Raw genomic sequence first — 22500 nt, 5'->3', positions numbered from 1 at the left:
ACGTGTGCTCGGAAACACTTCTTAGCACGCTACGCTTGCCCTCCTTCGTGCTAGCGCCGCGTGACGTCACGTGGCGCGAGAGCACACACGTGGAAGGTGGACACCAGGTACACGCTGATGAAGAAGCGTGGTCCCGCAGTATTTAGAGAGAGAGAGAAAGAATGCAGGAGCCGGGACACGGTGTTTTGACAAAGGCCAGCGAGGCTCTCGGCTTCTAGAGTGTCTCTGAAACGGCGCGACTGGTAAACAATGGGATGTGAGGGAGTGAAACGAGAGAGAGGCCAAGAAGTCCAAGAATTCCACTCCGCGGCCGAGAGAGAGAGAGAGAGAGAGAGAGAGAGAGAGAGGGTGAGAGAGAGAGAGAGCAACCTGTTTTGGGACCCAGAGAAGCAACATGGAGAAGCTTCTGAAGAGGCCCATCTTGACCATGCTGACGTTCACACAGTGCGCAGAGTACAGTCAGAGAGGGTTACAGCCGATAGTAATGAAGGATCTTTGATACAGTGGAAACAAGGAGCCTCAGGAAAACATGGCCGCCAGGAGAGAGATGAGTGCGTCTGTCACAGGGGTGAGAGAAAGGTACCTGCGCTTCTTTGATGTGAACAAGACAAATGATAAAACCACTTTTACACACAGTTGTGTACACACACACACACACACACACACACACACACACACACACACACACACACACACACACACACACACACACACAGAGACACTCCAGATTTGCACTTGTGTGTCATCTACACTTAAGAGATGGAGCATCCTTGAAGTCCCTGAAACGGCTGACACCTCCAAATAAATGTGACAGTGGAACCAGGCAGCTGTCTGTGTCCCGTGGCGTTGCAGATGGATCTGATAGCGCAGCATAGAGGCGCTGATGAACGACCTCCACCTGCACTGCCTCACTCTGTGTGCTCATACATACACACATACATACGCTACGTACATACATACAACAAGAGGCATCCCGGCTCCAGAAAGTGAAAGTCCTGCCATATATTCTTTCTACCTGTGCACTTAACACAGGTGATATCACTCATTATCTGATCTAACTGGCTGTTAATTAGGATGGTTTGCTAAATGGTTGGATCAAATACTTGGCAGGACTTTCACTTTCTGAACCTGGGATGTCCAGTCCACCTCGGCATACAACGCACCCAGAACACATACACAAACAGCCACCCAAACCATCAGGCAGGCCCCATGGCCAGCCGTTTTGCACAGGACCCAGAGGGACACTTATTCATCTTTTTCTCCTCCTCTTGGGCCTCTCTCTCTCTCTCTCTCTCTCTCTCTCTCTCTCTCACCTCATCCCTGAGACTCCTGTCTGGCCAGGCTAACATGTGGTTGATGGCTTTCGTTCCCTGCAGTGTTCAGTGGCCAGAGGCCTCGTTCCATCTGCCCCCAGCCCTTTGGCGAGTGAGCGGTCACTCAGAGTGAACGGAGCGGTCAGGAAGGAAGTGCATGGAGTGCTGGCCGTCTCCGTCAGCGTCCGTGTGTCCACGTCGAGCTCGCAGCGGAGGTACTTTTCTCTGACTCACTGGAGCAGGTAAGGCAGAGAAGCTGGCCAGGTTAGGATGTCCACTGTCCAGCCAACTTCCGCCCTGTTTCCTGCCGAATCCGCTCCTCCGCTCCTCCCCTCCCGGGAGACAGCGAAGATTAACCGTCTAGGAAACTCCCAGGCTTTCCGACAGCCGAGAGGTGAAGGTAAGGATTAAATATTTATCCCAATCGCCTAACCAAGAATGAGGAACCAAAACAAAACACAACAAAACAAAAACACAGAAGATTTAGAATGGGAACTGAGCATCCACAGGCACAAGTTTGGATTCAGCCTTGTTTATAGCTTAGCCAAGTGTATATTTTGAGTGGTGTGTGCGTTTTACTGCACATGCTAAGTATGTGTGTGTGTATTTATGTGTGTGTGTGTGGGAGTGTATGCGTGTGTGTGGGAGTGTATGCGTGTATGTGTGTGTGTTTGTGGTTTCTGTTGCGGGAAGGAGATGAAAGTGATGCAGAGGGGAATTTTTTATGAATGGAAAAGAGCTGGGTAGGGGTATGAGTGTGTGTGTGCGTGTGTGTGTATGTGTGTGTGTGTGTGTGGGGGGGGGGTGTTAGAGGATGGGTAGCGTGATGTGGAGTGATTCACAGAAGCACGGCTGGCTGGCTGGTTGGCGCGCGGGCATTGAGACAGACACCACCGTGGTCCTTCTCTGCTGCGCCAATGCAGAGCTGCCGCACTTGAGAGCACAGCGCGCACACACACACACACACACACACACACACACACATAAATACACATGCATGGCATGCACACGGTTTTACCTATGGGCAGCACAGCACACACAGCACACTTTCATACACACACACACACACACACACACACACACACACACACTCATGATTTTACCTATGGTCAAACGCGCAGCACCGCACTGTGTACACTAGCCACTACTGGAGAGAGCACCATGGCAGTGTTTACATTATATAAGATGTGATGAGTGTGCATTCCACATGAATACACACACACACACACACACACGCACACACACACACACACTAAAGCAGTTTCACACAGAAACATTTGAAGCTCTTCAAAGATATTTTCCGAAGCAATGGCACACTCATAAGCATGCAGACATATCCACATGACATGCCAAGCGTTCTACTGTCATGTTTCTCGTGCCTCATAAAACATGTCATGAGTTTGAGCTAAGATATGACTAATAACGCGCTTACTACAGGCTACTCATGCCAAAACGGTCCACATAGCACAGGTAGAGAAACTCAGACACCTTATGCACTTCCACATCCTGAAATATCTCACAGAAAGACCAAGAACAACTTTGAAACTTTGCCTCTGTTTACTGTCAACGCCGTTGTAAACGGTGTGACTTTTAATGGAGCAAGTTGCGCTAAATTCAGGACATGACACATGGCACACCGAAAAAACACTGCGCTCGCTCACAACCTTTAAACCACAGCTGCATAAATCAAGCCAACAAAAGCTGTCACAGGATTTCTACGGAGTTTAAACTCACACGGCGATCACAACACAAACAGACCTGAGCGAGAGAGTTTGCTGCTCTCTCAACACGAACATGACAACACACACACACACACACACCCACTCACACACACACACACACAAACAAACACACACATCCCTGTCTGATTTCACGGCGATCATAACACAAACAGACTTGGGCAAGAGAGTTGGCTGCTCTCTCAACACCAACATGACAACAGACACAGACACACACATACACACACACACACACACACACACACACACACACACACACACACACACACATCCCTGCCTACCTTGACCTCCTGGTTGGTGAAGACCTCCACGTCCACCACACAGGCAATGAGCGTGGACACATCACAGTCCAAGTTGCGGGACGGCATCTTTCACCAGGACCGATGTGAGCTCGTCACAACCTCAACGACTAGCGCGCGTGCGTGTGTGTGTGTGTATAGTATACTGTGTATACGTATGTGGTTGCGTCTGGGTGCCTGCTAGCTTAAGAGTTTAAATGTGTGCCCAAAGTAGCCAATGCAGGACGGTGCGCCTGTGTGTGTGTGTGTGTGTGTGTTTGTTTAGGCAGCCTGAAGAGCACAGCGCACGCTCTCCTTTTCTTCCCCCTGCTAGCACTCTGATCCTCTACTCCAGCGAGGCAGAGCGACAGACACAGAGAGAGAGAGCGGACGAATGAGAGGGAAACGAGGGAGGGAGGGAGGGAGGGAGGTAGAGAGAGAGGGAGGGAGGAAGAGAGCAGAGTCTTGGCTGCTCCCCTCCCTCTCACACTCTCTCCTGCACACAGGCGCGGACAGACGCGCACGCAAACACACACACACACACACACACACTCATATACACACACACACACACACGCACACATGTACACATACATACATATACACACACGCTTGCCTTTCAATGACATCACAGCCTCACTCAATCAAATAGCCAGAGCTGTTTCTTTTTCACTTTTTCACCCCCCCCCCCCCCCCCCCCGCCTCACCCATATCTCCATCTCCAACTCTCCTTTTCATCTCTGTTTTGATGTGTGTGTGTGTGTGTGTGTGTGTGTGTGTCTGTGTGCGCGTGTGTGTGTTGGGGGGTTTTAGTTGTAATGCAGTGAAGCAAACAGAAAATGATGATGTGCCGAAGCTGGTTGTAGTCAGTGCAGAGCAGACAGGCTTTTCTGTGGTGCATGACTCATTCCTGCAGATCTCAAGCCTTTTACACACACACACACACACACACACACACATATATACACACACACAATCTACATTCTTCCATCTTAACAAGGGGAGACAGACGCGCAGCCATTTCTGTTTCTTGTTTCAGCCTTGTCACCGTGAGAATGTTCTAGAACTTCTGAACGAGTCTGCAGGATGAGGATATGCAGGGGCTCGCACTCTCTCTGGACTGGCCGACCTTGCACCAAAACACACTCTGCATGGAGCGTACAGGACCTCTACTGCTGCAAAGAACACAACTATGCACTTTTCTATGTCTTATCACAACATCTTGAATGGCCATATGGCTATAGTAAGAAGCGAAAATAAGCACTGTGAAATTTCTTCACTGACTTATAATAAGCAAATATCAGCTTCAGGTTGACTAAGGGGGACTAGGGGGAGCCCTATTCGGAAAGTCTGATATCAGCGGGTCCATCTATTCCAGATTAGCTGATTGAGTTGCTATCACAGGGCTGCTGATGTAGTGTGGACAACATGCTCTTTGTTGGCCTCAGTGGAGCGCTGAGGTGGAGCGCCTAGCGGGGTGTAAGTAGAAGCAGATCCCAGTGACGTCGCCGCTGCCTCCACCACTGCAGCTAACCCGGCGAGCAGAACAGGGGATCAATAATTCAGATGTTTTTTTCCACACATTTACATATCAAATCGCCCCTCTAACAGCCAGCCAGCCAGCCAAAACAGTCCCGACACAGACAAAAGAGTGTGAGTTGTAAGTATGGCTGTCTGTGTGTGTGTGTGTGTGTGTGTGCGTGTGTGTGTGATGTTGCACTATGGGGACCAGGATTGTTGTGGGGACGAAATACCATAACACTCTTAAATGATTCATGGATCGTGCTGGTATTCTCATAACAAAAATGGGGCCAACATGTTAGTCATGTATGATGCACGATTTGCCCTCAGGGTTCAATGCTGTGCCCCTTGACCTGGCATACTGTATGTGTCCCAGAGTACTCTGAATCCCCCTGGTTCCTGTACCGATATACTGTATAAGAATAAATGATAATGTTATGGAAGGCCGCAAGGGGAACCTAATGGAAAGAGACGGACTAACGGATGGAAACAGGTGTTCTTGATCAAGCCCCTCAGCCCCTTGTGGCATGCGGGGAAAACCGTTTGGTGGTTTATGGGCTTTGTAGTACATGCTTCACATTCAGTCGCCACTCTCGGAGGAGCCGGGAGGGTGGTGGGGGTGGCCAGTCTTAGATGAACTAGCCCCTGACTCCGACTGCTATTGGAGAGAAGGAGCAGGTGCTGTGGAAACAATAGAGCGCCGACACCAATGCAATAGGATGTCACTGACCTGTCAGCTCGGCTGTGGAGACCATAAAACCACGGCTGACCACCTGACCGCCTGCTTGCTTCATCCGACGGTCATATTCTGTGTTTACCTTTCCGCCAGCCTTGACATGACAATTCTCCCTTTCGCCCCTCCCCTCCCACCACAGTCCTCCACCAAAATGGAAAATCACTTCTCTTGTCAATAAATGCCCTCCTCCTCTCTCGGTGTGATTCGGAGGGCATAGGTGACCTTTGAGAGGGGGAGCGAGCGCTGACGTAACACCCTCCACGCCCCCCCCCCCTCCATCTTGAATCCCAAGTGGCTGCTTTTGTGTTCGCAGGAGCAGGCTGCTCGGGGCCGCTAATGCACTGATACAGGAGGACAGGCGGTTAGGCTAATTGCGCTAGTGGGGCTTGTGATTGCGGTGCCCAGGAGAGGGTGTTTGGAGTGGGCCGGGGAGAGAGGAGCGAGGGAGGAAGGTGAGCGAAGGTGTGGCGGGGTGTGTGTGTGTGTGTGTGTATGTGTGTGTGAGTGTTGTGGGGGGTTGACACTCTGCATCTCAAACACCCATCGAGCAGAAAGAGGACAGCGAGAGGGCGAGAGTATGATTCTGACCCTGTCCCACTCTGTTCCATGTCAAACGTCCTTCCTGTTGCTCTTTATGTCTTTGCCTGTCTTCGTTTCCTTTTGCTTTTCCTTTTTCTTTTCCAGTTTAGGTCGTTTGGTTTGTTCAAAACAAATCAGGCTAAATCCCTTGTATCTAAATCAGCAGTATCATACCATGTGTAATTAGCATTGCATGTTATAGCAGACTGACGGCATAATAACAGATTGTTAGATGAAATCTTCACACACCACAACACTGCATGCAGACACTAAACACTGCTCTGTGTATCCTGTACAGTCTATTCTATTGGAAAACATCTGCAGAAATCCATAGCGGAACCAAACAAGAAACTTCTCTTCCACGTGAGTGAGTGAGTTTACTTCAGGAAGCATTGACTTGGACCTCAGCATGATCTAGACACTCTTTGTGAAACCGCACGGAAGAAAGTTAAAGCCTGACAATAAATCATAAGCCAGACACAGGCTCCTGCAGATTCATTCATGTAGACTCAGAAGTGTGTTGTCTCCCGAAAACCTCTTCAAAATTCTGCGTAACAAGTCTACCATAGGGTGCCAATCACAATCAACCTGATTTGTGTCATTACACAACCGACAACAACCACGGGACGTGTCTACGATTTCAATTTCTCGCTGCAGGGAGGCGGAAACTCCAAACACAAACAGACTCGTTATTCTCGTCCATTTTCTCTCTGTGATTTAGCCAAATTCAATGTGAAATAAACGTTTCTGCAACAGTGCTCTCCTGAGGTATACACTTCAGAAAAGCCCAGCATGAGCAACAGGAGAGTCGGAACCTTATTGTCCCCCAGAGAACAACAGTATCTACATGCTGTCCCACTATCAACCCTGACACACACACAAACACACACATGCACCAACACACACACATCCTCCCTCCCTCTTGCTAGTTTGTAAACACTGTTCCTACAAGTGCAGGCCAAGGACATCTAAACTCAAAACCTTTTCAAAATTACATCTTATTCTTTGTATTTCTCCCTATTAACTTGAGATATTTCTCCTGTGTTTGTGTATTTGCTTGAGGATTTTTGGACGGCTAACTTCCTCTGGAACATCCTGCATTCTTTCCTCTATCTCTCTCTCTCTCACATTCCCTCTCTCTCTCACCTTCTTTCACTCTATCTATGGTCTTTGTTATCTGTGCTGGCTTTACTTCGCTTCTCATCTCATCGCATTAAGAATGAATCATGTGGAAAGAGCCTTCTGAGACAGGGAGATTTGGAGAAGAATGTGCCTGGTGTTGTTTATTATCTATGGACATCACCAACCTCCTGCTCCTCTGAGCCAGTGTGCCTTGCCCAGTGCTTTAACATTTGCTGTGTTGTTGAGGCAGAGTAATAAAACAAAGGGAGCAGAAAAGAAGGACCATTATGTAAACACACACACACACACACACACACACACACACACACACACACACACACACACACACACACACACACACACAATTGAATACACAGTAGTGTTTTGATCCCTCCCTGCCATAGGTACAAGCTATTTCTTATTACAAGTAAAAAACTTTTTCTAGGACTAAAAATGGCAGCCATGAATTGGTAATGAGCGATGGGCTCTGAACTGACTGACAAAAACTTCAAAGCCCTCTTGTGCACATTTGTGTGCGTCTGTGTGTGTGTCTCTCTCTCTCTCTCTCTCTGTGTGTGTGTACACACTTGTCCCATCAAGAGAAAACAGAGAAAAGGACAAATGATCAAACACAGCATTTGTGTGTATAACTGTGTGTGTGTGTCTTGCATCTATTTCTATGCAACATCTGCTGTCTCTTTCATCTACCTGCCTCTGTTTGTGTGTAGAGAAAATTGAGCACTGAGTGCGCTGCACTGAATCTAGCTTGTACGTAGCAGGGGTGAAAACCAACCAGTTGGAACACAAGGCTACAGGGCAGAACCAGTGGTGCAGTCTTCAGCAAAGCTTTTTAGGAACAATCTCTCTCTCTCTTCCACACACACACACACATTGCTAACACACACACACACACACACATACACACACACCATACACAGATACACACATACACACACCCCACACACAGACACACACACACACACAAATAAACACACACACACACACACACACAAATACACACACACTCACACACACACACACACACACACACACACACACACACACACACCACACACACACAACAACAACAACAACAACAACAAATAAATAATACATGTGTAAAGAGTGGGCAAATACAATTAGTATTCTTGGAGAATTTGGCCCAAAGTAGGTGAGTGCTTTGGGAGGAGGCTGAATGAATAAGACATGACGAGTGCTGAATAAGTAAAGCAGACGTCTCAACCCAGCCTGCTGCCAGCAGCTCTGATCTCCCAGGCGCGCCGCCGTCTCTCGCCAGACGCCAGCCAATGGCAGAGCAGCGCCTGGCCCTGATCCGGCCCCCATGTGGGGTCGATCAGTCATCATTATCAAAATAGAGCTGGAGCCCGGCGCTATCTCGGTCAGTAGGTACATCACATGCAAATCCCCTAGTGGGTGATTTTTGCTGTGTGCTTACAGTAATGACATCAACATGTGTATGTGTGTGTGTGTGTGTGTGTGTGTTTGAGTATGCTATTTTTGTATGTGTGTGTGTGTGTGTGTGTGTGTGTGAGTATGTGTGGGGTGCGAGGTGTTAGTGTTTGTGTGTCAAGCAGGGCGGGTACAGACATGGACTCTAAGTGCCAGAGGTCAACCACTTCTTTGAACACGGCCGACAGAAAATCGGTACGGACAGGTGTTTCAAGGTCATGCCATCACCAGGGGGAATGCACCACATTTAACAGGGCTCGCCGTATCAAAACCAGGGCTGTTGCCTAGGCAACGCAAGAGCACCATGCAGGGCGGAGAGAGCACCCGCCTTCCCCCTGCTGTCCCCACTGTCCGACGCATCCCGCAGAAGCACGGGCGAAGCAGCGTCTCCACCCGATTAGGCTCCATTTTGGACGGGATTAGGAACAATTTCTGCGGGATTAAGTCTCTTTCAAGCAGGATTTTTAGCCTCCGTCATCTAACATCAATTTCTGGCGAGGATTACACCGCAGTGTAACACTTGAGTGAAGGAGGCATATGTGGATGATTGGGAGAGATTAGCACATAAATAGATTTATCTTCCATTATGACAAAAAAAAAAAATCTTTAAAAAAAAAGATCACATTGTCTTGAAATGGTACCGATCAGTGGAAAGAGAGAAAGAGAGAGAGAGAGAGACAGAGACAGAGAGGGAGAGAAAATCGAATGATTACATCAGATGGACGTTGATCCCGGTGGAGCTTGGTCCCTCCAAACAGCTGACAGCTATAACTGCGATCCTAATAGCGCATGCTGATCCTTAACGATCCGCTGGACATCAGCAAATTGCCCGTGATAGAGGCCCGGCCTGCTGGGAGTTTGCATCAACACTCTATAAATAGCCCCTCCACTGGTGGTGCCACGCCGCCAGACAAGATGTTGAATAACCCAACGTTTGCTTTTTCCTCCCCCCCTCCAAAGAGTGGCGCATCAAACACTGTGTCTAAATTTGGAGAAAGTCGTTTCCTTAAATAAACGGAAATTCAGGACCCTGGCGAATCGATTAAGTGCAAGGATTTGCTTTTCTTTAAAGGATTACGGGTCGTTGTATAAGACCAACCCTCCCCTGTGTTTGTGAGTCAATATTTGACAGCTTTCTACTTGCTCTCTTTAATCCCATTCCGAGCAGGCGCAGCACCAGCAGGAATGGGAATGCAGATTCCACACTCCTTTTGGAGTAATGGAAACATTTATGGATGCCACTGGATTTGTGTCCTGCCACTTAGGAAAGCATGCATTTGGCATCTCTCTCTCTCTTTCGCCTCTCTCTCTCTCTCTTTGGTCCTTCCATCTTCCCCAACAATCTCTGGGTCCAATTAAACTGTCGATGCTCAAATCTGAGACCATTTAATTACGGGCGCTGTGCGTCACTTGGCTCTGATTTGACATGACAGAGACGGGTTATTCGGGCAATGATGTGTGACGCTCAAATCAATTTTTCCCAGCAATAAAACAAACAAAACACACACACACACACACACACAGCCACACACACACATACACACACAAACACACATGCACACGCACGCGCACACACACACACACACACACAGACACACAGATACACACACTCACACTGACATAAAACCGCATGATGGAATAGGCTCATAAATTACATAATAATAAGTAGAATGTCAATAGACATCTCTACTCACACAGCATGGATGATTGGTTTGGACCTCAACAGGATATGGCGTGATATATTTGTGTGTGTGTGTGTGTGTGTGTGTGTGTGTGTGTGTGTGTGTGTGTGTGTGTATAGAGAGGGGATGACGACATGGCACATTGATACTGGCCTGACTTTAAAAGCTGCACTTGCCCAATGCTATCCTCTGTTTTAGGCAAAAAAAAAAAAAAAATTGATTGAACACATACACTCTAGAAACAACAACCTGCAACCATCCTTCCATGTCCTGACCACAGAGGAAGTGGACATCTTTCATCTGATTTCCTACGACCGCTTTGATTTGGCTCCTGTCCACTTTAGCAGAGGAAGTTCAGAGCCATAGAGAGCGGTCAGCCCCGGGTCCTGTACTGTACTGTACGTCAGTGCCCTTGAAGGTGCTTTGTGTCCAGGGCCGAGCAGGTTCCCCTCGGTGTGCTTGTCCAACACATTAGGGCCTCAGTTACCCGTGACTCTGCACGTAGCAGAGCTGTGGCCGGCACCCGTCTTAATCACTGCCGGGAAGCCAGCTGTTTGTGGAGACGATCGCTATCTGGAGCCAGTGTGTGTGTGTGTGTGTGTGTGTGTGTGTGTGTGTGTGTGTACGTGTGTATACGTGTGTGTACGTGTGCCTCCATGGCAGGCATTAAGTTGGACACAAACACACACACACACACACACACACACACAGTCAGGTTTATGTCTGTACGTACGTATACACACACATACACACAGACACAGACACACACACACTTATGAGCATGTGTTCATTTCTTCGGCTATGGAGTGGGGTGCCTGTGTGGTGTGTGTGTGTGTGTGTGTGTGTGTGTGTGAGATGCAGTCATGTGAGCTGTAATCTTGTCTAGCTGTGTCCTGTTAGAGTGGAGTGTGTGGAGTGTGGCAGGAAACCCATTACACACCAATCAGCAGCATGGCTGCCAGCCCTCCACTGACCCACTCCCATCCATCACTCCCATCAGCACAGCACAGCACTGCCAGCCTCACACCTCACACACTCGCCATCTCTCCCTCCCTCTCTCTCTCCCTCTGTTTCTTTCACTCTCTCTCCCTCTATGTGGCTCTTTCACTCCATCTCTCTCTCCCTCTCTGTGGCTCTTTCACTCCATCTCTCTCTCTGGTTCTCTCACTCCCTCTCCCTCTCTGCTGCTCTTTGACTTCATCTCTCTCTCTCTCCGGTTCTTTCACTCCCTCTCTCTCTCTCTGGTTCTTTCTTTCCCTCTATGGTTTTTCTCTCTATACATATCCATTTCAGTCTCTCTCTCTCTGTCACTAGTTCCTTCTCTCTATCTCTGTTTTTATCCCTCTCTTGGCCACTCACGCTCTATTTCTCTAGTTATTCTTTCTCTCTCTTTCTTGCCTCTTGATCCATGGTCCCTGTGTTCATTTCTCTCTCTCTCTCTCTCTCTCTCTCTCTCTCTCCCTCCTTTCAGCTGTCACACCCAGTTTGGTCAGCTGCCTGCTCCTCTCCTGTCTGTGGGACATAGTCTGTTAGGACCCACTTTTACGCTGTTTCCCAATGCTGCCCTGTGGCTGAAGGACAAGTGAAGCTACTGTTTAGTGCCTGGGTGTCAATCTCAGTGTCTGCTGGACTGGAGTGGACACATGGGCCGATAGCGAGGCCATCCATTGCTTGTTGTTGTTGTTTTCCTTCGACCCTGATCTTTCCAGTTTTGACTCAGAAGACAGAAGAGAGTTTATGTGGCAGTGGATATTTGATAATAATCCAGGCCTAGGGGACAAAACCGTCTCAATATTTATCATTATCTAGAGCTCTGTCGATTAGAGGATGATGCTTTGATGATGCTATGAGCGTTGTGCTGTATGTGATTTATGAGATGAATTCAGCTAAATGACACCTCTTACTCAGCCTCACCCACTACACTTGAACTTCAGAATTCAGGCGTGTCTTTAGCCATGTCTTCTGTGTGTATTCCCCACTCATAGTGGATGCCCATTAGTGGCTACATGGGCTATATCATAAAGGGAAACTGTCTCCATCCTCCCAGCCCCACAGGCTTGGTTACCCCCCCTCCCCCTTATTTTTTTTTTTGGGGGGGGGGGACCGACAGCACAGTAAGAGTCGAGAGCGAAGTGAGATGGGAGTGTCATAACATGTTACATGTTGCGGTACAGTGACGCTTGTCAAGGGCTGTCGTCAGGCGCGCTCTCCCCTCCGCGTCTGCTGCCATGGTGCGTTCGTTCGCTCCCCTCCGCATCTGCTGCCATGGTGCGTTCGTTCGCTCCCCTCCGCGTCTGCTGCCATGGTGCGTTTGTTAGCTCCCCTCCACCTCTGCTGCCATGGTGCGTTAGTTTGCTCCCCTCCACCTCTGCTGCCATGGTGCGTTCGTTCACTCCCCTCCACCTCTGCTGCCATGGTGCGTTCGCTCCCCTCCGCGTCTGCTGCCATGGTGCGTTCACTCTGTCACTGCCACAGCCACATCAGAGGACAACGACAACATCTCTTCTCAAAGATATCGTGTGTGATTGTGTCTTCCTCTCCCTTTCTGTGTGTGTATGCGTATGTGTGTGAGAATGTGTGTAAGAATGTGTGTGTGTGTGTGTGTGTGTGTGTGTGTTTCTTAACAGACATAAATCTTGCCCTACTAGCTCTGCCAATGTCTGTCAGAGACTGTTTCCATGTGGACTGTCGTGATGGAGAAAGAGCTAACAGGATTACAATACACTTGTCAAGTGTGTGTTGCTGTAAGATGAGTAGGCAGGTTTTTGGCTCATGTCCCCGATTCAATTCTCTCATCCATCCATCTATCTATCCTTCCATCCATCCATCCTTCCTTCCTCTCCATCTCTCCCCCAGTTCTGTATACTTGTACGCTCACTCCTTCCATGGGGAATTTTAATCTCGTCATGGCGAGAAGACTATTTTTAAAAATGTGGAGAGACAACTCATCACTTTTTGGGTTTGTTTGGAGAGAAAACGAGCGCGGGGCTTTTGACAAATAAACCCAGTATAAGTTCCAGACGAGGTCGAGAGTGGGGATGGGGGAGAGAGCCTGGCCTGTCATTTGCCATTACGCAAGCGCGGACGTTTAGGAGGGAATGTTTTGATGACTGCAGCAAAGTCGTGGGGGTCAATGTGCTGTGTAAGTATACTTCAAAATACAGCTCAGCTGCAGACATGGTGGAGTCTTTCAAAGAGTCACTCAGGGGAGAGAGAGAGAGAGAGAGAGAGAGAGAGAGAGAGAGAGGAAGAAAGGCAAAGAGAGAGAGAGCATCGGAGTTACATCATAAAATTAAAAACATGTACAAAAGAAAGAGAAAAACAAAATAGCAAAACGAGTGAACTAAAGACTGAAAGACAGCATGCACAAGAGTAAAAAGAGCATTAAGGTTGTCCCGCCCAAATCAATAGTCCCTCACACAAGCACACTATCACATGCCTCCTCACCACTGCATGACTCTATAGACCATCTCAATCCTCAAGAGCTTTCTGGCTGAAATGTTCAAACGCAGATACTGTACTTTGAAATGAAAATGAACCGGCCTTTAGCGCAATGCTCTACAAAATGTCGACTCTAAAACTTTTTTTTTACATTTTTGTTTATCCCCAAGTTACCATTAGTTCATTGCTGTTTTCTGTGCCACCGGAAATGCCGTAAGAACACACACTGTTCTTTATGCACGGGAGAACCATGAGGCACATTACTCTGTGATAGCCATCGTCATGAGTACTCTTCATACCGGACCCGTAAACGCCCTTACACACACACAACTTTGCACTCCTTACACACACACAACTCTGTGCTCCTTATACTGTACACACGCAACTCTCTGTTCCAACACACACACAACTCTGCATTCTTACACACACGCAACTCTGCACTCCTTACACACACACAACTCTGTGTTCTTACACACACACAACTCTGCACTCCTTACACACACACAACTCTGTGTTCTTACACACACACAACTCTGCACTCCTTACACACACACAACTCTGTGTTCTTACACACACACAACTCTGCACTCCTTACACACACACAACTCTGTGTTCTTACACACACACAACTCTGCACTCCTTACACACACACAACTCTGTGTTCTTACACACACACAACTCTGCACTCCTTACACACACACAACTCTGTGTTCTTACACACACACAACTCTGCACTCCTTACACACACACAACTCTGCACTCCTTACACACACACAACTCTGCACTCCTTACACACACACAACTCTGCGTTCTTACACACACGCAACTCTGTGTTCTTTACGCAGACAACTCCGCACTCCTTACACACACAACTCCGCATTCCTGGCCTCAGTGACCACACACTGCCACTGACCCCCTTGTCTAACCCACCCATTGCCCACCCTGGGGTAATAGGTTTCAGGCTGAGGTGGCTGCAGTTCAGTCGCTCATCCATCCACAGTACACAGCACCAGCCAGAGCCACAAGCCTCTCCCCTGGAACTGGAAGACAAACAGGTGGCTTTGGGAGAACGCTGTGTGTGTGTGTGTGTGTGTGTGTGTGTGTGTGAGTGTGTATGACAGAGAGAGAGTATGTGAGTGAGTGAGTGAGAATGTGGGTTGTGAGTGTGTGTGAGTGTGTGTGTGAGTGTGTGTGTGTGTGTGTGCGTGTGAGTAGGGGGGCTCAGCGCTTCCTGTCTGATCTCAGGCCAGTGAGCGATGATGTCTGGAGGGCTTAAGGAGAAGAAACTGTTAAGATTAAAGGGGGAGACATGAATATGCCCGATGGTATAACTGAAACACATGTACACACACACACACACACACACACACCACATTCACACACAAGTGCGCGCTGGCGTGCACGCACACGCAACCACGCACACACACAGATACGCACACACGCACAACGACCCCCCCCCCCCCCCCACACACACACACACACACACACAGATATCTCCTAAGCCCTCATCACTGCATATCTTTATTAAAAAATAATCTGACTGAGCCCATGGCTTTCGGTGGCATGATTGTTCTTAAATTGCTTCTGTTGCATTCCGAGAGGTGGTGTTGCCCGCCGTGCATGCGCAACTTTATATTTAGCCCCCTCCGTAATACCCTCCGTGCTCCGCGGAGCTCTGCCGCGTTCGCCCCGCTGTTTGGGCTGTTGTCGGCGGATCAGATAGGGAGCACGGCAATTTATTTGGAAAATGAAGGTGTTAGCGTTTGAGCTTACGCAAACATCAAACTAGGACTCAGCAAACGGTTGCGGTATGTGTGTGTGTGTGTGTGTGTGTGTGTGTGTGTTGGAGGGCGGGTGGCAGATCCTCGTTTTTTAATCTGACATGGAAATGGAATCAGACGATTTTTTATTGACTTGCTGAGTGAGAGAGAAAAGCAGGAAAAGAGGGATAGAGAGAGAAAAAGAGACAGAAAGTACAAGTGAGAAAAAAATGATTAGATTTGCTGATCGCTCTCTCTCTCTCTCTCTCTCTCTCTCTCTCACACACACACACACACACATACACACACACACACACACACACACACACACACACACACACACACAATGAGACACAGAGACAGAATGTTGTGGATAAACACCCGCATCATCCTGTTGACTTGGAACACTGGACTGGAAACTCAGTCAGCTTTAAAGGGTTTAGGGCTAAGAGGCTGAGTCAGGGGGGCATGGTAGGACAAAACAGTGGAGGACAGTGTGTGTGTGTGTGTGTGTGTGTGTGTGTGTGTGTGTGGCTAGGACAAAGACAGAGACAGAGTGAGAGGGAAAGAGAGATAAAGAAGGGCGAGAGTGTATGTGTGTGTGTGTGTGTGTGTGTGTGTGTGTGCGTGTGTGTGTACAGTATGTGTGCTTACTTTACAACTTAAGTGCTCATGGCACTACACAAAAATGGTCTTAGCCTGGTTTATCTTACACACTCCAAAGCAATGTACTGTACTGGTGTACTGGTGGCCTACACAAAAGCAAAAGTGGTTTAATGTGGAGAGAAAAATGTTGCTGCCTCTGTGTGTGTGTGTGTGTGTGTGTGTAGACCTTTGTGTAGAAGCTTTCAAAAAAATCTGCTTCGATCGTCAATATTACAGAGATATGGGTATGTCAAGTTGTAATGAGAAGTGTGACCTTGAAAACTGGCCAAGGTTATTGGACTTGTGTCAAAACAAACAGAGTCAAATTCTGGCAGGGTTTTAGAAAAAAGCCAACTTGAAATATAGATTTTCCACAAGAGTAATAAAAACAATGATGAAGAGATGCAGCTGATTGAAAAGACAGAGAGAGAGGAAAGAAAGAAAGAGAGCAAGAGGACAGAGGAAAAAGGAAAGAGAGATGAGGAAGATAGGATCAAAAACAGACCAACTCCTCCATGTCATCTAAGCTAACATGCACCTACAGCCTCTACATGCAAACCGTGTGCTTCAAAGCCAAAACAACAAACAAAATATGTCATGAGAACCAACATGACTTGAAATGGTTCAAATCAAATGTTGAGTTCATAATTTCACATCAAGATGACGCAACTCTCATTCCACAGCATGCCTCTGAAAGGTTAGCATGCGATACAACTCACACGAGTCTACTAATGCTTTTAAGATGCAATTACATCTGAAAATACAGATCAGGTTAAATGTCTGCCTAAGGGAACACGGAAAACGAGATACTCGAGGCCTACTAGGAAATACTCGGCATTAACCAATCCCAGCAATTCCAGGCCTTCTTCCGAACACAATTAACGCTAAGCCGCCAGGAGTGACCACAGATGAGTGGACACGTGAGGAGAGTTGTTGGCCCTATGGACGCTGCAGGGATGGGGGAAAGTATTGCTGCATGTTACACACACTTAGCATACAGCTGGTCCAAATGAGAATATGCGCTGGCATGTAAACGCTGGCTTTACGTTAGCTTTGCGCTAAGCCTCGTAACACAGCTCGGCAAACACCGAGGAGCCTGCGGGGTCGCGGAGCCGCGCTCCCAGGGGAACGGCGAGGTGTTCCAGGCAGACGTCACGGCATGCACATGCGTCACACTCGCGCAGGAGAGCAGCACAGAAGAGTAGCCACACTGTGGATGTAGCACTGATCCGACTCTCACCAGCCTTTAGCTTCAAAGGCTCCCATGGTCATATCACAGCCCAGGCAAGCCAGTTCAGATATGTGTGTGTGTGTGTGTGTGTGTGTGTGTGTGTGTGTGTGTGTGTGTGTGTCCAAGTGTTTTCATGTTTACACATGTAGAACGTTGCTATAGCTGGGGACGTGGTCATCTGCGTCCCGGGTTAAAGACTCCGTTGTAGTTGGAGACATGATGATCAAGCAACACGACCCAGTGGTGAGAGGAGCGGGCGGAAAAACATTTTCCGCACATATTTCAGGGAGATGCTTCCCAGAACATCCGGCACCAAAACAAAACACGGAAAATCAAGGAGGTAAAAAAAGCTGTGCTGGAAAACTCATCCATTTCCACCCAGTCCCCCTCACCTCTAGTGCTCCGCTCACACATTAATATCTGCCACCTTCTCTCTCTCTCTCCACCGGAATGAGTCCAACGCCAATCAGTCATTCTCTCTGCTTGGGAACGTGAATGCTGTGAGGAACATTGTCATGAGAAAGGCAGACAGACAGACACACACACATACACACACAGAACACACACACACACACACACACACACACACACACACACACACACAGAGAGAGACAGACAGACATACAGAGACAGAAAGACAGAGAGACAGACAAACACACACACACACACACACACACACACATACACACACTCTGCTCTGTTGATGACTCTTTGGTTCCTGTTTATGGTGGCCAGATAAGGGAGGCTCTGGTCGGTGCACCTTGGCTCCCGGTGAGATGACGAATGGCCCTGTCGGACACAGAGGGCCCACGGACAAAACCGCGCTCACTCATCAGGGCCAACAATAACATCCCACCCAATTAACAGCTCCTCAAGTGAGCCTCATGCTACAGTATACTGTACCACACACAGGCACCCTGAGAGGAGCAGGGGCCAACAGGCTCTTCAAGAAAATGTATCTGTCTCTCTCTCTCTTTTTCCTTCTCTCCCTCTCTCTGTCTGTCTCTCCCCTCTTTCTCCCTCTCTCTCTGTGTGTGTGGTCTTAACAGGTATGTCAGAAGAGGAAAAAAGATTCAAATACCTATCCTCTGTGGTTGTGTGTGTGTGTGTGTGTGTGCACACGTATGTGTGTTTCTTTGTGTGCATGTCTCTGTAAGTGTGTATGTCTGTATGTGTGTGTGTGTGTGTGTGTGTGTGAAAGCAAGACAGTGAGTGTGTGCAGAGATTAGCCAGAGAGCGAGAGAGAGAAAGAGAGAGACGGTGCACAATGCGCGGAGGCCAGCCTGTCTGTGATTTATAATTTGTCATCTCGCCCCATTCTTAAAACGCAATTAACCTTGGCCGTCTGGAGACCATTCACTGTGAATTTGCCAATCACAAAAGCCACAATGGAGAACCAAGAACGGAGTGAGGAGGGAGAGGGAGAGGGAGAGGAGGAGGTGGAGGTGGGCGATATTTGTCTTTGTTTTCTTGCCATCACTCTCTTTTATTCATCGCCTCTACTTCAAGCACTCCCCACTTTTCATCTGTAGAACCCACACAAGAGGAATGAGACTGAAGCTCATACAATCTAAACCATGCAGTCATTGGTCTAAATGGCTTACCGTGTCTTTTTGTCTGTTCTGCTATTTACTCCTTGCTTATTTCAATAGAGTAATCTTGGGATTAGCGCTTTCTCCTCAGACCTGGTTACCATGAGGAGGAGAGGAGGCTGCACTAGTAATATCAGAAGCAGCAGCATCAGTGTAGTGCTAGCAGGAATGACTGGGGGACAGCAGCATCAGTGTAGCGCTAGCAGGAGTGACTGGGGGACAGCAGCATCAGTGTAGCGCTAGCAGGAGTGACTGGGGGACAGCAGCATCAGTGTAGTGCTAGCAGGAATGACTGTGGGACAGAAGCCTCAGTGTAGTGGGGAGCGTACCTAAGTTCCCCAGGTCCTATGTTCCCCACTTTGTATGGGACCGAGAAACATACGACCCTTTGTTGGGAACATTTTTAAAAGGGTGAACCCAGTGTAGTGCTAGCAGGAGTGACTATGGAGCAGAAGCATCAGTGTAGTGCTAGCATAGGGTGACCAGACGTCCCCTGCTTCAGGGGACAATCCCAGGTTTTGGTTACCTGTCCCCGGGAAAATACAGAAAAACTTCATATGTCCCCATTTTTGAAGATACAACTCGTATGTTTTTCAATCAGATTGATAGTCAAACTGAAAATATCCCTGTTTTTTTCCCACATTTTTGGGATTATAATCCCGGTTTTGGTCTCGGACATCTGGTCACCTTACGCTAGCAGGAGTGACTGTGGGACAGCAGCATCAGTGTAGTGCTAGCAGGAGTGACTGGGGGACAGCAGCATCAGTGTGGCGCTAGCAGGACTGTGGAACAGCAGCATCAGTGTAGCGCTAGCGGGAGTGACTGCAAGACTGTTACTGTAGGCTAATGCAAGTTCCACTGAGGAATGGTGCAATAATGTAATATTAGCATTAGAAATATTGTCTATGGCAATGTTGTACTGTATATAAGAAGTCATGCTTATAAAACAACTCTGACTTTTAGAAGATTTTAAAGTTAATCAACAATATATCAATGAGCGCTACACACGCACACGCGCACACACACACACACACACACACACACACACACACACACCAGTATTATGTTTACTTGATTTACAGTGCCTTTAAATGGCCTAAAAGCCTCCAATATGCTCTGGCCATTTAAGCCCCTCTTAGAGCCCCAGTCCAAGCAGAGGTCAGGGGAATCAAACTGTAAGTGCCTTCGTGCTCAGCAGGAACGGTCATTACCACGATGTCCTCAGCTTCCTCCGCCGTACTCCATAAGGACACGCGGACGGACGGGTAAACGATGGGCCGATTCTCCTACGGTGGCCTTGGGTGTACCTACAGTACACAACGTGCCAGTCAGGAAAAGTGCACGTGTGACACAACACTCAGTGATGTGACTATAGAATATAGAGTGCTATAGACCCTTTTAACAAGAAAAACAAAATCAATGCTTGAACCTTCTATTTAGTTTCCAAACTACAGCATGAAGATAACATAATATGGAATGTTAATACGGAAATCTTGTGGAAACAACTATTAAATTACATTACATTTGGCTGGCGCTTTTTAACCAAAGTCACTTACAACATGGTATAAACATTTAAGCTTTTTAGAGCACTTCTATAACAACAAATGAAAAACCACAATATAAGTGCATCAATGAGTGTAATAGTGCATCTATGAGTGCAATTGTCTGTAGTAGTGCTATAAGATAGCTAACTATAAGGGATAATGGACGACACGGTGGTCGGTTGGTTCTCCAAATAAATAAATGCACGATCGAGGCTGTAATACGGCCCGACACGCAGCAGTTATGTAAGCCGACCACCGTGGAGTCCATTATCCCGCGTTGTGTTTATTTCCGGTCATAATTTAAACATTTGATCGCTAGTAGAACTGTCTTGTTTGTAGAACTACTTTCCCCCCCGAAACATTTAAACTAATTCCTCAACTTACAGGACAAACTGAATGGAGCGCTTCAGTGACGCGCCTAGTGTAGTAGCTATAGCTCCCCTGTAAGACACTGATCATGGAACCTTCTTGAAACGGTCTGTAGAATACAGATAAAGAACACGTTTACTTTATAGATCAGTGATAGAATATCATATGGACATCAGAAAAAAATCCATTCTAAACACAACAGTATACAGTACCCAACAAATCCACGGATTCATCCACTCAAGTGTGAGAATGCATTGTACACAGACTGCAGTCTGGACCGTGTGCTGAGCAGTCCTATTACTGTATGTCCGTCATCTTCTCCCAATGAGAGAGGAGCCTTCTGACACATGGCTCATCAATAGCTCATTCAGGGTGTGTGTGGAGGAGCAGGCGTGAGACAGAAGGAGCGAAGACCCCGAGGTTATGAAATAAACAACAGCAAACAGTCAATAGCAATAGATGCACAGCAGTTAGTGGCAGCTCAGAATGGGCCTGTACACAGGCTGGCTCTCTTCTGCAGCAGCCTTTCAATTATCCACGCTGACCACACCGCTACCACTGACAGGGAAGGTCACCGATGAACACTGTGTGTGTGTGTGTGTGTGTGTGTGTGTGTGTGTGTGTGTGCGCGCCTGCATATCTTGGGTGTGCAAGAGAGTGTGTATCTGTGTGTGCATCTCTCTGTTTGTCTCTCTCTGTGTTCATCTCTCTTGTGTGTGTGTTACTGTGTTTGTGTCTAATTTGCACTATAATAACAGCACACTTCCACACCCCTTTCTTAACACTATGACACCTACAAACTCACACACACACACACACACACACACACACACACTCCTAACACCTTATGCCTTCCCTTCTGCAAAGTGTATTTATACACACACATCCACACATCCACACACACACAGACACACACACACACACACACTTACTTCAAGTGCATATTTCTACACCATGACACACATTTACAAACGTTTATATGCATGTACTTTTGCGTGGACACACACAGACATACACACACACACACACACACAAACGCAGATACATACACACACACACACACACACACACACACACACACACACACACACACACACACACAGACACAGACACAGACACACACACACACACACACACACACACACACACACAGACACACACACACACACACACACACACACAGACACAGACACAGACACACACACACACACACACACACACACAGCGAGAGAGATGGAGACCCTCCTGAGAGGGGAACAGCTGCAGCCAGCTGGTGGTGGCTTGTCAGCAGCTGATGCTTAGCCATGATGGACGCCGCTGTTCCCAACATTCAACAATTTATAGATTTTCCAGCCCCGGCCGCTCGCTCTGAAGGTTACTGCACCTCTCTCCATAACACACACACACACACACACACACATACACACACACACACGCACACACACTCTCCATTACACTAATGACCAGCTTGGAACAAA

General features: G+C 47.8%; 1 protein-coding gene across 2 annotated transcripts in view; it reads right to left on the bottom strand.

The window, feature by feature from the left end:
* The window catches only part of rcan2 (regulator of calcineurin 2), an 82063-nt gene that overhangs the window by 35521 nt on the left and 24042 nt on the right, over nt 1-22500 (bottom strand). The window contains exon 1 of one of the 2 annotated variants that reach the window (XM_062550953.1): nt 3334-3475. The exons of the other annotated variant lie outside the window; for it this stretch is intronic. Coding sequence (XP_062406937.1) covers nt 3334-3420 — 87 coding nt within the window. The 5' untranslated portion in view covers nt 3421-3475. Of the gene's footprint in view, nt 1-3333; nt 3476-22500 lie in introns of those variants that run through there. 2 annotated transcript variants of the gene reach the window in all.

Source organism: Sardina pilchardus, chromosome 12 (assembly GCF_963854185.1).
Source record: "Sardina pilchardus chromosome 12, fSarPil1.1, whole genome shotgun sequence".
Taxonomy (NCBI): Eukaryota; Metazoa; Chordata; class Actinopteri; order Clupeiformes; family Clupeidae; genus Sardina; species Sardina pilchardus.
This window is presented reverse-complemented; position numbering and strand designations above follow the sequence as displayed.